General features: G+C 41.5%; 1 protein-coding gene across 1 annotated transcript; it reads left to right on the forward strand.

The window, feature by feature from the left end:
* The first annotated feature begins 132 nt into the window (after positions 1-132).
* LOC134645272 (stereocilin) lies at positions 133-17,432 on the forward strand. Its single transcript, XM_063498689.1, has 29 exons — positions 133-232; positions 341-1,477; positions 1,948-1,972; positions 2,083-2,653; positions 3,807-4,685; positions 4,765-4,827; positions 4,913-5,038; positions 5,361-5,527; positions 5,608-5,794; positions 6,021-6,136; positions 7,575-7,707; positions 7,804-7,986; positions 8,345-8,383; positions 8,464-8,640; positions 8,812-8,961; positions 10,416-10,474; positions 10,621-10,744; positions 10,827-10,909; positions 11,018-11,153; positions 11,619-11,821; positions 13,611-13,701; positions 13,809-13,980; positions 14,131-14,300; positions 14,681-14,836; positions 15,310-15,452; positions 15,872-16,020; positions 16,260-16,357; positions 17,049-17,196; positions 17,344-17,432. The coding sequence occupies exons 1-29, from the start codon at positions 133-135 to the stop codon at positions 17,430-17,432; spliced, it is 5,874 nt and encodes a 1,957-aa protein (XP_063354759.1).
* The last annotated feature ends 339 nt before the right edge of the window (positions 17,433-17,771 follow it).

A 17,771-nucleotide genomic window follows, 5' to 3' on the forward strand; every position in this document is an offset into this window, starting at 1 on the left:
TTTACTCCTTAAGTCCAACCCCATCACCTAAAATGAAAAAGCATTTAAATGAGGGTTTTGTGAAATCAATAGCAGACTCAGTCTATAGAGCAACATGTGACATCAACGAGTCGCGGTGTGGGCTGGCATGAGATGAAGATGGCTATGAAAGGGTCGGGGATGGCTGCTCTTAAATTCACGAGCATCATAGTTTGTGCTGTTTTACTCAGACAAGGAGCACCTGAGAGGACAGGTGAGTAGGCCACCAAAACATGCTACCAAATCCACTTTTTTATGTATTTGGTTACTATCTGCTTATTACACAATGCTGCCTCAAGCTATCTCTGATGCTATTTTATAGGAGGTGGCAAGGAAAACCAGAAATACGCCATTCTGAAGGAGATCATTTCAGAGTGGAGTAAAGGAGGCGGTGCAAATCCACAGAGAGCCCCCACTGAGACAAACACCAAGGACCAGTCTGTGCCCACTTGGATGAGGAATATCGTGGGGGGCTTAAAAACGCTTGGTCTACTTCCCAGCAGGAATATGCCTTCTTTAAACAAGCCAATTGACAGACATCGTCTCTCTGGCTTCCTCTACAACATCTCCATGTATCTTCAGGAGATGGGTGCTGAGTTGGAAGAGGAGCCGGCAGAGCCAGACGAGGAGCAGCTTTGGGAGAAAGTGCTGCATTACTTCCTGCAGTCTGAAGGAAACGCTGCTCTGAATCAGTGGAACGGCCGGGTGCCACCCCGGCCCAGCGTTAGAGTGCAGGACTGGTTTCTGTCCCTCAGAGGTAGCCCACACTGGGACTGGCTCCTAGGCCTGCTGCAGAGCCTCATCACTCTATCAGAGCGTCAGCCTCACAGGCCCTTCTTGACTTTCATAGCTCAAAACTGGAGGACAGTGAGTGCTGTGCTGGAAGCTGCTCTTCAGGCTCTCGTCAGCGGGACCTACGGTCAGGCCAGTGCAGGCCTACAAAGCTTCATCTGTGCACTGAAGGGTCGCACTGACTGTGCCTTTAGTGTCAGCTGGCTTCAGCAGCTGCTGCAGTTCCTAGAAACACGCAACTGGAAGCCTGTGGTTAGTTTGCACCCAGCAGGGGAAGCTGCCGAACACAGCAAGGGCTCGAACGCATTCGGACGTTTAAAGCCCTTCAGCTTACCCCCTGAGGCCACGAGACAGAATGGGTTGTACGGAAATGCATCCGTGGATGAAATGGTAGCCACCGAGGAGGAGGCAGACTCCATGCAAAGCTTGCTGCTGCAGGTTTTGTCACGTTCGGGTGGAGGCGAGCGAGGAGGCAATTTGGCACAGAAAAATTTAGCTCTCGTGCAGAGTTTGGATGGGCTGAGGAGGGGCCTCCTGCACAGGGTGGGCAGTTCTGTCTATGGCAACCTGAGGGAGAAAGTATCAAGAGTTACAATGGCGCTGCTTGATGACGTTGGCAGCCTGGTGGATATGCCACAGCCCAAAACCCGGAGCCGGTGCTCCGCTGGTGAGTATTTATATGAGATTTGGTCTAAAGTTGTTCTCACAATTAGAAGAAATAAAAAACAGGAGTTAAATTTCATCTAATGTGGTTAGAAATCTTTGTTTCTTGCATTTAAACACAAACTAACATCAGAATCTTTTCATAATTTCATAATTAAGGTCGCACACCCTCTTCCTGTAGTTTCCATAAAAAGTGCTCATTCAGAAAACAATTTTAACCCAGAGAAACCCCCCAGGGAGAGGACAGTGACAGTGAATGACACTGCTTTAAAAACGTTATAATCATCCTGGCCAGTGAGGGGATCTGTTAATCCTCCCATTGATGTCAGTAACTTTATATGTTGGGCATTGTTAGCCGAGCTGCAGTGTTACATCATCCATGGTTGTGTACTGCAGAAGCTTCCAGCTGCTTTTCCACTACTTATTCACTTTGATTTCCAAATAATATTTCCTTTCTCATCGGTCTTCTTGAAGGCGACCTACGACAGCTCATCTTATGGTAAGATATATTAGAAATATAAATGACTTAGTTTTTGATTTAGTTTGATATATTTTGCATTAAATATCTAGCAAAACAAAACAGACATTGTTCTGTCTGTGGATTTGTAGGGGAATAAGGCACAACGTGATGTGGAACACTCAAGCTTTGGGTGTAAGCTCCCGGGGCCTCCCGAGCTCCCTCCCATTCCTGTCCTGCCCTTCCACTGAAGGAGATGAGCCAAGATCACCAAAATCACCAGCTCAGTCAACCCCAAAAGCCACTCCCGCTTCACGTAAAGTCTCCAACAAAAAGCTTCACATTGAACCATTAACTGCACCTAACAGCCAGTCACAAACAGAGACTAAAGAGAGCACCGGTCAGCAGAAGGAGATGGAGTACTCCACCTCTACAGAAATCCTGGAGGCCGCATGTAATGAATCCATCCCAGGCTTGACCGGCGTCTCTAACTTCACTGTATTCCTCTATTGTAAACTGTTTGAAGGTGAGAATGGGTCAGTTAACCCTGCAATGGATCAGATGGAGCTCGACCTGCATGCTACGTGCTCTGATGCAGCTTGGTACCTGTCTGCTGCAGAGGAGGACTTCCTCTGGGTCCATGTCTGCAGCGAGTTCTTTGCCCATGAATTTAACAATACAGTGTGTGCCAACTCATCTTTCTGGCTGCAGAGAGCACATCAGGTAATGGATTACTTTTTAGATGAGTGAGCATGAGTGTCTTCTTGGAATTCAGCTTAGCAAGGAATACAAATTTGAGTTTTGGTTGCCTTTTTTATCTTAACATACAGTCGTGAAAAAATTAGGACATGCTGTGAAAGCCTGCAAACACGTTTGGTCATATGGAAATGTAATATTCATTTTAACAATGGTGGGAGGTTCAAATTATAAAACTAAACAATTATCACTGAAGAAAACACATTTTAATATAAAATGCAATACTTGAGTTAGGACACCGCTGCATTAATTCACATTAAAAATGGCCAAGGATTCGCTCACAGGCGAATCACATCGGTTGCACATGATTAAAACATCCTTACTCAGCATTTTAAAGGAGGCTTGCCCTGTTTAAACCTAAGATGCTGAGTTTGGTGCGCTTCTGACCATTGAAGTGAGAGTGAACACTATCATGAGATCAAAAGAGCTGTCTCAGGTCTTCAGATAGAAGATTGCAGCAGCTTATGAGTTTGGGAAGGGATTTGGAAAGATCTCAAAAGAATCTGAGGTCAGCGATTCTTTCCCAAAAATAGTCTACAAGTGGAGGACATTCAAAACAGGTCTGGCTGTCTGAGCAAGTTCACTCTGAGAGCAGAGTGCAAGATGCTAAAAGAAGTCTCCAAAAAAATGTCTTCACAGGACATACAGCAGGCTATTGCGACTGCTGATGTAAAATGCATGCCTCTACAATCAGAAATCAGACTACTTTAACTTGCATGGGAGAGGCCAGGAGGCCAGAGAGAACAAAGACTAGGACTTCTGGGATAATGGGCTGTACATGCAAATAATTCCTCAAAAATCTCACAGCTGAAGGAATTCTGCTGGATTGGAGGAAACCTTCCTCAGACCATGTCAGAGACTGGTTAGACGGCTACAAGAAGCATCACTGATGTTATTTCTAACAAAGGGGGTAACACTAGCTATTGGGGGGTTGGCTGTCCTAATGCTTTTCACAGTTAGAATACAAACTTTTGTTAATATCGTTTGTTTAATTAATACATTTAATATTTGTTGTTTATGTGCAATTAAATCTTTTGTTTCCAGAGTTAAGTCGAAACAAGATTCTTAATAAAGAACTGAATATTCTGTGGGTTGACTAATTTCTTTTGTGCTGTTTCAGGCTGCAGTGACAAAGGACTATCATTTTTTTAACCAGACGAGCATAGATGAGCTGTGTGTGCAGCTTTCAGATGAGTCAATGTGGAATACAGGACTCAGTGAGAACTGTCTGGCTCAGTTGGGCAGCAGGTCTCTCAGTGCTCAGGCTTTCAGACAGTGCTTTCTTCCCAACAACTCAGTCCTGATCTCATCTCTGTGTGGCACTGACTCTCACCAGTCCTTGCCAGAGGGCAGGTGGGCTGCAGCATACTGTTCCAAAATACACAACGTCTCCCATGATGACACCACTTTGAAGACTTGTCAGTACAGAGAGTGGCCTGTGCAACATTTCACCAACTTCACCCTCCTGGAGCTCTGTGTGCAGACACGTGGACTAAGAGAGTACATCTGTCTGAATGCCACACTCTACTATCGGCTTTTAAGAACAAATCCTCAGTTTGCTGATGTCTGTGCTGATCTGCTGGCTGAACAGGAAGACAGGAAGTGCTTCCTCCAGAGGTTTTTTGACATGCTTCCAGCACCTTATGACTTTGATACATCGCAGCTGTGCGTGGACCCGGCACCACTGCTAATGGATGTCCTGCACAAGCTGAGCGTGTGTGAGGTCGAGATGGGAGAGCGTGAAGGTTTTTTAGTGGCGCTGGGATATGTGCTGCGAGTCTTAGATTTTATGGTGGGTCTCTCTTCGGGGCTGGACGAGGGAGAAAGAGAGGCAAGGCAGGGTCTGGGTCAGGCTATTCTCCTCTCCAGTCTCATCGACAACACATCCTGGTCCGCACTGCGGCCGGAAGCCTCCACGAGCGTCCTCCACACTGTGGGAGTGTTCCTACGCAGAGAGCAGAATGCCACACTAAAGGAGGACCTGCTGAGCTGCTTCAGTGTAAGATGCAGTTACTAACAGACATATTTGTTTAACAGACACACAATACGTAAATAACCTGTTACTCCTGTTACATCAGCCCGTCCTCTGGGACCTCATCCAGCGTGATGACAACTCATCTGCTCTCAAGGTTCTGCTGCAGGTACTGAGCATGTGCAGATTTACCCACATATAACACCTCACACATGAACACACTGAGAGTTACATTCAACTGAATCTCCCACCAGGAGTACTTCCAGATGCCAAGAGACAGCATTCGTACTCTAGTGATGTCTGCTGAGAAGGATGCAGTCAAGAGATTTCTCTCCCACATGCATCGAAGCTGGGATCAGCTTCAGGTTGAAACCAGCCAGGTTTGTTCTTCAACTTTTTGTACTTAAATATGTTTATTGCTAAAGCTTCCTCTGTGTAAGAAGCTAATTAGCTGGATAAATACACATAAATGAGCCCTTGTTGATTTCACTTAGTAAAACTATTCATCACAGAGTAAGGAGATGGAGAAGAATTGTAATGTGTTTTCTTTCATATGCATTTCTTTTGATTGGTGGTTATTACAGTAGGTTGCACTGTGTTGCTTCTGCTTTATTTGGATTCACGTCATGGTCCATGCATAGTTAAAGAGTGCCAAATTGAATCCACGTCCATTCCTGTCCGGCGTTTTGTTTTCTCTGTCAGGCCTCTCAAAAAGAGTTGCAGGCCATGGAAACAATGACAGCAGCTTTCATCCACAAGTTCCCCCGAGTGACCCCAGAGCTGTTTGTGGACCTTTCTCAGTTCATTCCCTTTATGTCTGTCTCTGACATAATGAGCTTCCCAGCCTCCCTCATCGTCAATGACAGCGTGTGAGTTGTGGGCCAAACGTGGTCATAGTTAATGTAAAACTTCTCAATGTGACACTAACAGCTTCTGCAATGCTCTTCAGATTGACAGCCATCCGTGACCACAGCTCGGGGATGAAGTCCCTGCAGAAAAAGGCCTTTGTAAAAAGACTCCTGCAGTCTAGCGTGGTGGGTGATGTCCCTACATGGCCACCATACTTTCTCAGCTCCATCCTCCCACTTCTGCCTTACCTCCCAGTCAGTCATTTTCAGCAGCTGACATCACAGCAGGTTTGAGGGCATTTCTCTGATTGACATATTCTTACATGACTTTATCTCTTTTCATTAATGAATTCCTACATGAATAAATGCTTCCATACACCAACCAATACCAACACGTATGTGAGGTTTTAGAGAAAAGTGTTCTCCACCACCACCATTAAAGACCTACTTTACCACCATGAAACTTTCTTTTCACTCTTCATGCTTTTTTCGTCATTGTAATCCTCTCTGCTAGCTTGCTCCTTTGGTGGAGTTACTTGGCAATGGCAGTCTGGATGGAGTAAGGGGGCGCCATGTGCTGCGGACCCTCTTCAGTAGGAAGATAAATGTGACCGGTGACAACATAATGAGGTGGGACCCAGATACCCTAAACTTATCAAAGCTAATCCGTATCTAGAGTATTGTGCAAAAGTTTTGAGCCACCTCACATTTCTTTAAATTTTGCTTCCAAGGAGTCAGACTTTCTTCAAAATTTCTGAAGTAGTCTAGACCAATAGAGCAATAGTTTTTCTTTTTCTTTGGACATTGGCTGCTTTTTCACTCATTTTCAGACCAGTTCTGTATGTTATCAACCACTTAACACCAGCCTGTGAGTCACTCAGATATACCAAACACAACTACCTAAAGGGATGAACCTTTGTGGTATCTATACATAACAGGCAATGAGGAAAAAACACAATTTTCAGTTGTATCTTTAGGTGCTGCAAAAACATATAATTTGTTCCCATTTTGTAGTTGACTCTATGAAGAATACCAAAGATAATACAGTTTGACAAGCATAAAATAGTATTTTTGCACCAAAAAAAGTTGAAAACCTGGCATAGTGTGTAGTGAGTCCTTAAAAAAATGAGGAAACTGGAAACTGGAAGACAAAAACGTGTCAGGCCTAAAAAACTGTCCATAACAGATGAACATGACCTCAAAACCAGGTCCTCAAGAAACAGGAAAAAACTATAAAAACTAACATCTAATTTTTATCCACCATCAAATAGCATATAGAAAGCATCTGATTGGCATTTTTAAATGTTATTGTTATTTTTTTGTCAGAATGACAATGATCCCATACACACTGTTAGTTCAGTAAAAGCAAATGGAAAAAACACACAATGGATCACTATCAGTCATGGATTGGCCTCCCCAGAGCCCGGACCTCAACATGACTGAAGCAGTGTGGGATCATATTAACAGAGCACAAAACAAAATGCAGCCAAAATCCAAAAAAGAGCTTTGAATGTCCTTCAAGAAGCCCGGAGAACTACTCCCAAAGACTACTTAGAGAAATGACAATAAAACTTGACTAACAAGACTGACTTTCAAGCTCGTGAAAACTTTAAAAAACTTTTATATTGTATTTTCATTTATGTTTGCGCATGCTTAAATAAACTGATGCCCCTATTTCCAATTTCCTGAGCCAATTGTAAAGAAATTAGATATGTTTAAAGACTTTTGCACAATAATATTTGTTTGGTATTGTTTTAGCAAAGGAAGTTAACATGAATCTGGGGTCCATAGTTGTAGCTTAGAGGGTCCACAGCAATTTCCTTTTTTCTGAGAAAGTCAAGCTGATGATGATTAATAACAATAGCGAATCTCATTTTAATCAGACCCAATGCAACATATGTTATCTTCATTGTGCTGTAGTTTATTCATTCTGTAAGGATCTCTGTATTTAGCTGTGATTTATTTCATAATTGAGCCCTTCATTTTGAAGTCTATTACAAAAAGCATTAGGCCATTGAACTTAATGTTAAATCAAGTGATCAGAAAAGTGAATGAGTGCCTTTTGCAGATTAGGAGTCCTTGCGTGCTACCTGGATCCACCCGACTTGGGTTCATATCTTCAGGACTCTGCTGTGGCCTCTGCTCTCTGGCAGCAGCTGTCTCAGTGCATATCCAACGGCTTTGTCAGTGCCGGTGGCAGGGTGAGGGGCACAGGACAACTTTAGGTTACAGTCTCCTCTCAAGTATGTTTTCATGGCATGTCTGACTAACTCTGTTTCACTGTGTCTTATGAATAGCTGTCTTCTTGGTTAATACCAGCAGTTCAGACCCTGAATGTCAGCAGCATGGCTCCTCCGGAGCTGTCTGCTCTCAGTGGTCTGCTTCCCCAGTTGGGAGCTTCTTTTCTGCTGTCACTCCCCTCAGATCAACTCCTGGAAGTCCTGTCACAGCCAGGATTACACACATATTCCCCAGCACAGGTCAGCAGGGAATTATTTCTCTTGTCATGCTTATCTTCTCCCTCCCCAAGTGTCACTGTAAATGTATAAATTTGAGTTGCATTTCCACAAAGTTTCCAATTTGTCAGGACAACTTCTAGTCGTTTTTATAAGGTGATGTGAAGCACATAGCAGTGGACCCCCCTTTTCACAGAAATGAAATGCTAACCTTCTGAAATATGTAATGCCAGGGATTTTTGGCATAAATGTAAGTCTACTATTAATTTGCATATAACTAATGAAAAGCAGGGAATAAACAGAGATGAAGTATGTCCCCTGTGTGAACTTTCTTAAAATGTGGGAGTTTTGTTGGCAGACTTATTTTTAATGCTCTTTGCAGGCATTTAAAATGTTATCCAAGATTTCGAAGGACACCAACGTAAGTGGACATTTTAAAAATATTTGTGCTGAATATCGTCCAGCTGCACTCTCACCTCTGAGTTTTTCTCCTCCCGCTAGCTCACCATGGAAAAACTGTGCCGACTGAAGCCGTTACACTCCGGTCTCTCCCCTGCTGTGCTCAGAGACCTCCAGTGGGCTGAGATCAGTGAAGCTGTCCACTGCCAGTGCTGGAGAACATTGCTAACTGAGCTTAAGCCTGGCCATAGAGCCATGCTATACAATGCAATGCAGGAGGTGACTTAGCTTTGTTTCTTCTCCTCTGCTTCTTCTCACTTTTCTAATCTTATGGTTTATTATTTCCCCTCTGGTGCCACATTGAGTATAAAAGACATTTGAGCAGGTTGTGACAAATTAGATTCAATAAAGCATAAATTCACATTTCTTATTGTGGTTCTGTTTCAGCAGGCTCTGCACAGAGACACGAAGAACACCACTCTGCAGCTAAACTGTCTTTTACCATTTGTCCCTCTGAGGGAGCTGATGCACACCATGAGTGCTGAAATCATTTCGAGACGCATCGGCGTGTACAGAGACATAGACTGGTCGCCACACCAGGTGCACCCTTTTACTTTAATCCCTTTTTTTGCGTGCTGTTTAACATCACATTCATATAACAACAATAGCTCTTTTACAAAAGAAGAAACTGTTAGCAGCTTCAGTTTTCGCCCCCCTTAATCTGCAACTCATAGGATATGCTTCAGGAGGCCCTTTCAGGATATTAATACTCCATTCACATCAGCTGCCATCAAGCTAATTAGTTTGGATGTTGTACAATGATGTGGAGGAGTACAGCATAAATTAATAATTGGCTACCTTAAAGGGGTTTTGTCACAGCCAAAATTGTTTTAGCCTGCTTTCACCACCTGTTCTCAGCCCAACAAGACTTCAGTCAAACCAATGAAGATTGTTCCTATTCTCTCATTATCTTCCCTGATATGTGCAGTAATCGGACTGATCATTGGGTCAGTGTTAAACCTTAAATTTCCTCTTAAAAACAGTACTAAATGTTTATATCGGCATTATGAATTAAACACTTGTCAAAGTGATCTTAAATTTCACCTAAAACCAACACTGCTGCATATATATAGTATAGAGACATTTATGATTTCTGGGGCTGATGCCAGCAGAGAGGGTGTGGTTGTTTATGCTGGTCTATTATGAGGATCGCTCTACAGATTAAAGTGAATCTACAGTGATAAAATCTTGACTGTTCTACACCTACTGCTGGCTGTTTGCTCCAATTCACATTTCCTCTAAGCTGGTAGCATAATTTCTCTTTTACTTTGCCATGTTTACAGTTGCACTTAGCTGTAGGGGAGAAAAATACCATCAACAGCAGGCAGAGCATCTGTGCTCATATTAGTCAGTCTCACATGAAGGAGGAAACTATCGTGAAGGACTGAGTGTCATATACACTCTCCTTCTATTATGACGTGCTACATGGAAAAAAAGGATAGAATGGTGTGCAACTGAGCTGAAGTCACGTTTCTGGTTAAACAACGTGATGACACTATTTCTGAACTAACCTACAATATGTTCTATAAATAAAGATTTTCATATTGTACAATATACATATGATTCTCTGGTTAACCAGCGTCTGCTGATAAATATCCTCCAACCAGTGTGTGCATATAAACTGGCTAAAATAAAAATTGAACACCAATTTTCTAAGTATATTTCTAGAGGTTCTATTGATATGACATTTTCAGCAAACGTCTGTAACAACCCATCCAATTCACACATGTAAAGAAGTCAAACTATAGATGTCCATAAATTATGTTATGTGTAATAATGAGAAACGAGGGTACTGTTAGTTTCACAAATGGCAATACTAAAGTATATAAGGGACCAATTGTTCGTCACCGTTTAGGGAATTGATTTTTATTTTCCTGTTGGGGCTAAAAAAACTTGCCTTATTGTAATATCTGGAAACTGCTTTGAGTTTCTTTCTTGATTTTAAAGAAATGCACAGTCAAAATGCTAACTCATGCTGTTCCTTGTCTTTACAGGCTCAGTTTCTATTCAGTAAGATCCATGAATTTCTAAACATTACCAGCAAGTCAGTGAGGTAGGTTTCACCCCAGCCAAAGCACTGATTAAATAATTCATTTAATATTTTGATTGCAAGCTAAAATAAAAACACAACAGAAACAATTTTCAGTCAGACACCCGCTTAGAAGACAGTCTAAATAATGACTTCTTTCTCACTCATAGAGATCTGGGTCATATCGCTGGTGGAATGAGCTGTGACTTTCTGAAGCTCTGGACCAATGATACAGATTTTGTAGAGCTGCTTCAGTTTGTTAGTGAGCTGCCTGGAGGCATAAGACCTGCTCTGGTGAGGAATGTGAGCCATAAAAATTTATGTTTCCATGAAAATGCATTTTTTCCTATACTAACAAGTTCAGATGTGCCACCAGCGAAAATGTATCATAGAGGAACTGAGAAGACAACCTAAACTCGACCTCAATATTTTGAGTTCTGCGTTTTCTGCAACATTGCCGTAAATATCACCTCCTTATATTTGTATTTTACTCTTTTTTTTCTAAATAAATGTTTTACTATTTCTCTAGGATGACTGCATTTACACCCATGCTCTGCTCTTTTCCAGAGTGACCATGATAGAGAGACTCTCTAATACATCCCTCAGAGCCATTTTGGACCACGTTCAAGCACAGTTTGCTGATTTTCTCAGACTGCCACATTATAAACAGACCAATTTAGCCGAGAAGGCCTTAACTGAGCTGGTAAAACACCCAAAATAACAGCTTATCATGCAAGATGGGCACAAGTTAACACATGTTTTAGCACATTTTAGACTTGCTGTTGCTGTAGGAAGTAAACTTTATCAAGCTCAAATACCAAATACTGCAAATTCCCAAAGTAATAAAATTATAAACCATTATAATGAGAATTCAGAGCAAACCAAAAGGAAGAAGAGCATTTTCTCGATGAGTTAAATCAGGGCTTCAGTTAGTGTTTGTGTGTCACGTATTTGATTTGTTTTAACTCATTAATTTTGCAGAAAGAACATTTGTGTGTTCAGGCTTTTCAAGCAGGCGGTTATAGTATTTAGAGAAAAACAAATGGAGAAAGTGCTTCAGAACATAACCCGCCTTTATCCTCTCAGCAGCTTTTCACACAAGTGAAGTCATTTCAGTGTGAAATCCTGGTAATCCAGGACGTCTCTCTCTGTATGCCGTGCTCCACAGGGCTCTTCTCTGTCTGAGGGGCAGATTGATGGCACCGCTGTGGATATCCTCGGACCTTTGCTGCCTTTCTTAGACAGGGACAGTTTGGCTCTGGTGGACAGACGAGCGGTGGGTCTGCGGCTGGAGGAGATGAGAAATTTCTGCCTTCCTAAAGAGGCTCTGAGGGATATCAGCGCTCTGCTCACCCAGAAAGACCTGTTTGGGTAAAGCAACACATGTGTAGGAGTTTTTGACACCTCAAGATAAGAATTAAAATATTGTTATTATTATTATTATTATTTTGGATTTACACAAACAAGCAGCATAAGCACTGAAAAATGAATTAATTAGAAAAAAAAGGTTACACGATGAAAACTTAAATTGAAAATATATCAAACAGGACTGTGGAGGTCATGAAATGTAAGCCTGTAAAAATATATGTAAATAAATCAAGCCCACCACATCATATCTTATATAAGTTGAAATATACTGACATAAAGGTCACGACTGCAGCATCAGCATACTCTCTTTTAGTTTCACTCCATCTTCTCTCTTCTCCTAACCTATCACAAGTAACTGGGCACTAGTCTCATAAATATCTGTCTGTACATCGTACATCACATCAGTGCAATTTATGTGATAGTTCAATCTGGACCGAAATAGTGCTGCTGCCCAGTGCTGTAGCAAATCTGAAATTTCACAAACAAAATAATGTAGCAGCTTGGTTGTCTGAATCATTTTTGTACATTTTAGCCCCAACTGATCTCAAGTGAGCCTGAAACCAGTACATACAATAATAACCTGTAACAAATTACCACCTCCAGTTCAATTCAGTTTCATTCATAGAGCACTAAATCATAACGAGAGTCGCCTGAAGTGGTGTTATATTGTGAAGTAGTGACCCTACAGAGACCCTAATACAGAGAAAAACCTCAACAATGAGACGACGCCCTCTAAGCAAGCGCATGGTGACAGCGGGAAGGAAAAACTCCCTTTTAACATGAAGACACCTCCAGCAGAACCAGGCTCAGGGAGGTGCAGCCATCTGTTACACATAGCTGGGGGGGAGGGGAAGGGGACAAGACAAAAGACACTGTGGAAGAGAAAGAGAGACAAATAATAACTAATGTTTAAATGCAGTTCTCTTCTTTCTTCATCAGGTGGAAGGCTGTCAAACTAAGGATTATTCCGAGTAAAATGAAATTAAGAATCTGGACGAGTGGTCTCATTATGTGGTCTCAACTTTTAACAATTTGCAAAACAAAGCTTCTTGGTCCAAAATACAGTAAAATATACTAATCGTCTTACACTGACCTGTGAACTTTGTATTTCAAACACAATCCACATCCATTTGTGGAGAGTAGAATAATGGTGTAAAATACAAGCCCATTTGGGAAATTCCAGCACTGCTCCTGCACTAACACGTGGATTGTCACAATTCGGAGGATTAGGACCCAAATGTAAACTCAGGAGACAAGCAAGATTTAACAACTGTCAGCCGTTTAATGAGGCTGGGTGTAAAAGTCCCACACAGCAATACAAAATCCACAAAGGCACAAAGAGAAACACACAGGGCTTGATAACTGGTTAAAAAGACACTGAGACGAAGAACAAAGGAATGACAGGACTATATATACTCAAACACACACTGAGGGCTAGAGTCACAGCTGGAGAAACAACATGTAGATGAAACTAATTATGATTAAAGTGCAGAGAAAGAGCGACTTACAAAATAAAGCAGGAAGTAAGAAATAATAACTGAGGGAACACTGAGGTAACAAAACATACTAACAGAACACATACTCAGAACATAAGAGGAACAGACTTACAGACTTACTTGATAAACATCACTAAGAACCAGAAACCCTGAAAAAAGAATATAAATCAAATCCTAGACAATAAACATAACTCCTAAATTTCAAAGAACTAATAAAACCCCGGCTCCACAACCCAGGATGATAAGAGATTTCCCACTTTAAGCAGCAGTAATGAATACCTATTCTTGTTTTCCAGGGAGCCATCCAAGTGGCAAATTGGAGATGTAGAACATTTGGGTCGACTGGTGTTTGCTCTCTCAACGAAGCAGATTAACTCCATTCCACTGGTAAGCAGCAAAAATCATTCAAATAACTACATTTATTTTACTTTCACTGGCTTTCTTGGAGACATTTTGACCTGCAGGAATTCATAATAAGGGTTTCTACTGTACAGTCAGTGCTGAATAAAGACACGGTGGAGCAGGTCCTGGTGGGTCAAAGGCGCTGGGAAGACAGCATTATTGGTGGTGTGTGCATTACCCAGTGTATTGACCAGCATCGCCAGAGACAGCAGACTCAGAGCCTCATTCGGGGCATTGTGAAAGCACGGAGCCGGAGGGCAAAAAGTTCAGTAAATGTTTCTTTAAGTGCATGCTCTGTTTAATGCATTTTACATAGCTCAGTTAACTAGCACATATAAATGCCACCTTTCAGCATCTTTTCACTGAATCTGCATGTGTGGGTTTTTTTGTTGTTGTTGTTTTTTTCTTGAGCAGTGCCGGTTCCAAGCTGTGCAGACATTAGAGGAACATATCCTTCAGCTTGGACATCCACTCAGCTCAGCCGAATGTCACAGGAGGAGCTGAAACAGTGCGTAGAGGTGTTTGGTCAGGATTCTCTGCTGAGCTCAGAGCAGCGCCGGTCACTGTGGGTAAAACTCAGACAGGTCAGTTAAACTCCACTTACAGGAACATCCCCCACAGCACTCAAAGTCCTCTTTATATTTCTCTGTATATATCATCCCTTACGATTGCTTCAGGGTCTGTCAGAGCGGGGCTCTTCTGTCTCTCTATCCAGTTTAGATTTTGACCCCGTGAGGTGGATCTAAAACAAAAGTGTTAGCAATATATGTTCCAAAAATGTGATCAAAAATCTACAAGAGGTGCTAAAGAATTAAAGTAATTGTGAGATGTAGAGAAAATTCAAAAAAAAAAGAAAAAAAAGAATATATATATATATATATATATATACATATATATATATATATATATATATATATATATATAGACTGTTGTGTCTTAGCTTAAAAAAATTCATTCAATCCAGTTGTTGAGTCCAGTGAGAGAGCTGAGTGAAGATCAGGTGCTGGAGCTGGGCTCACTGGTGACTGCAATGCGAGAGAAGGACCTGCAAGACACTAACCTCTCTAATCCAGGTGTTTTGGCACATCTGGGCACACTGACAGACTGGAGCCCTAAAAAGGTGAGCTATTTTTAAAAATTATTAATTTATTCTCTAAAACAGATGGGTGACAAATTAAAGTAAAACCAGCCTAAACTGTTGGCACTGAATCTATAAGCATGTGGAGTTTTAAAGAAGGGTTTGAACCGGGTTCTTCTGTGTTTTGAAGTTTGAAAATAATGTCCAAATCTCCCATAGGGATGCAAATGGGTTGAGATCTAGAGACTCTGGACTCTATTGCCTGATTCATGTCTTTTGCAAAGTCTTCAAACGATTTAGTGTCTGCCACCAGGATCATTTATTTCATTATGGGATAAAGATAGTCACTCAGGGCCAAGTATACTCAGACCATGTCAGCATACCCGATGCATAAGATTCACTGACTGCATTGTTGAAGGCTTTTCCTTTGAATTTGACCCCCAAATTTACCAAAATAAATTGCACAACTTGAGTATGTTAATATGAAAATTTGTGGTTCCTGTCTGACTTTTCAGATGAGAGCAGTGATTCTGAATGTGCTGCGGAAATGCAAACTTAAAGTGGAGCAGTTAACAGTTGTTGATCTGGCAGCGTTTGGCCATCTGATCTGTGGTCTGCATCCCTCTGAGATAAAAAAACTGAGCCCCTACAACCTCAGGTCAGTCACATAAATTGCTTCCCCACACTTCCTACATTCACTTAGCTCTAGCTATAACAGAAACATGTAAAAGCAAGAAGGAGAAAACACAGCATATGCAAGGGAACAATCACAAACTGGCAGATGTCAAACATAGCTATCAGCTTAGTTTGACATGATGGAGAAAAAAACAAATCTGTCAAATAATGCTACTCTCACAATCTGTCAAAGTAAGAGCTCATAATGAAACTCCCTCCTGCTGCAACACAAAACTATCTGCTGTGATTTTATGAATAAAAGAGCTGATATCGCATGAACCGGCTAGCAGATGCTAACTAACAGCAGGCGGGAGCACGATTCTGAGCAAAACAAACCCAGTGAAAACGTTTTCTATCCTCAGTGGAGGAATAAAATCTTGAATCTTTTCCCTCAAACTGCAGTATGGCTGTTGTGTTCCTGCGGGAGACATCCCTGCCATGCACAGAGCAGCAGATGGAGGCATTGACAAGCTGTTTGTCCAGACCACAGGCCTTTGGTCCAGTTAGTACTTGGGGACCAGAAGTTTTCACTGAAATTGGGACGTTGGCAGGTATAGTAGAGCATAATATCCCTTGGGTGTAAACTCTTTTTGATTAACTTTTTAAAAATTGTTTCTTTTTAAAGAGGAAATGACAGCTCTTGGATGGATAGGTACAATTAAAAGTATCCCTGAGGGTACAGGCTCGGAAGTAAGAGGAAATGTTTCTCTACACTCCTCCTGTGATGTGACATGAGAAACATTAATTATCTCACTATAGCGCTTCTCTCTCTCTCTCTCTCTATGTCCAGCGGGCCTGCCAGACATGGTGCTGTCAGCCCTGCTACAAGAACAAGTGGGGGGAATCACCCCTGAAGCTATCGCCCTGATATCACCAAAAAAGATGGCAGTGAGTTTCATCACTTGTTTTAAAAGGAATCTCTTATGCCGATTTTTAGCTCCATAATTTTATTCTTAGATCCAGTAGAGTAGCTTTGCATGATTCACAGATTAAAATAATCCTTATTTTTTTATTCTGGCCCTTGGTGAAGCAAGCAGTCTTAGGTCATTTCCCTTTAAGTCAGCTCTCTTCTGACTGAGTGCCCTCTGCAAACAGGAGGTCTGCAGAGCAGGTGGGCAGCAATTTCCTTGCTTACAGCTGGAGACATCTATGTATCTGAGACAATCATTTTAAGGACATGCATAGCCAAGAGCTCTCTCTTTTTCACATGACTACATATTCAGTCATTCTCTTTTATCTTTTTTGAAAATGATGAAAAACATTTTTTTAAGCTTGTGATTTTCACCAAATGAATATTAAATAAGTAAATATTATAAATAATGCACCAACTTACAGTGGACCTCAAAAGGGTTTGTCTGTGATTTTAATTGGACAAATAAACAGAACAGGATAGTTTTTGGTGTAATACACATAATATAACATTTTATTTATATACAAGTTACTGAACTCGTCGTAAAAGTGTGCAACTCTGGAAATAACTGAGAAATGTCAAATCAAAGGAAACCTGATGCCATGTAATGTCTGCATTCCTGGAAATGAAAAATATATATTTTTTTTGTGTTGGGTGTGCGCCTGACAGGTGGTGTTTAGTGCAGTTCAGTTGTCATGGTTGAGTGTGGAGCAGGCGTGGGCTGTCACTGAGGAGCAGTGGGCAGAGCTGGACAAGGAACAGAGACATGCTGTTGGATTAGCTCAATACGAAGGAGATGTTCTGCTGGAGCTGAGAGGCGGGTGTCTTTAGAAACAATACAACTGATAACCTCCCCCATATTTAGTCTGTTAAAGCCACTCTGCATGATACTTGTTTCTGATAAGCACTGAATAAGATTTGTGTGTTTGCTCATGATGTATTCTGTGTTCTCCTTCTTCCACAGGGAGAAACTTGGCTCCATCAGCCCTGAACAAAGACATCTTCACTTTATGCTCACTGGCTTTGCACCTCTTCTTGTGGCAACTCATTTAAAAGACTGGAAGAACATTTAATTGTCCCTTTGACCTGGTATCATCATATTTGTACTTCAAATAAATAATTTGAACTGTTCCGTTTCGTCTGTGTGCTATTCCTTTAAATTGCATTGCTCTTGATTGTGCTTGGCTGCACATGTTTCTCTCTTATGTGGGTTATCAGCTTGGCAGAATATAAATGAGTTTATGTAGGTGTTTTGTACGTAATGTTCTTTTGTTAGAACAATCTCACTGCAATAATTAATGTTTGACAGAGGATAAGACTTTCAGAAATTTGAGATATTTCATTACATTAATACACCGTGGTCTATACACTCATCAGACAATTTATTAGGCT

The sequence above is a fragment of the Pelmatolapia mariae genome, linkage group LG1 (genome assembly GCF_036321145.2).
Source record: "Pelmatolapia mariae isolate MD_Pm_ZW linkage group LG1, Pm_UMD_F_2, whole genome shotgun sequence".
Classification (NCBI taxonomy): Eukaryota; Metazoa; Chordata; class Actinopteri; order Cichliformes; family Cichlidae; genus Pelmatolapia; species Pelmatolapia mariae.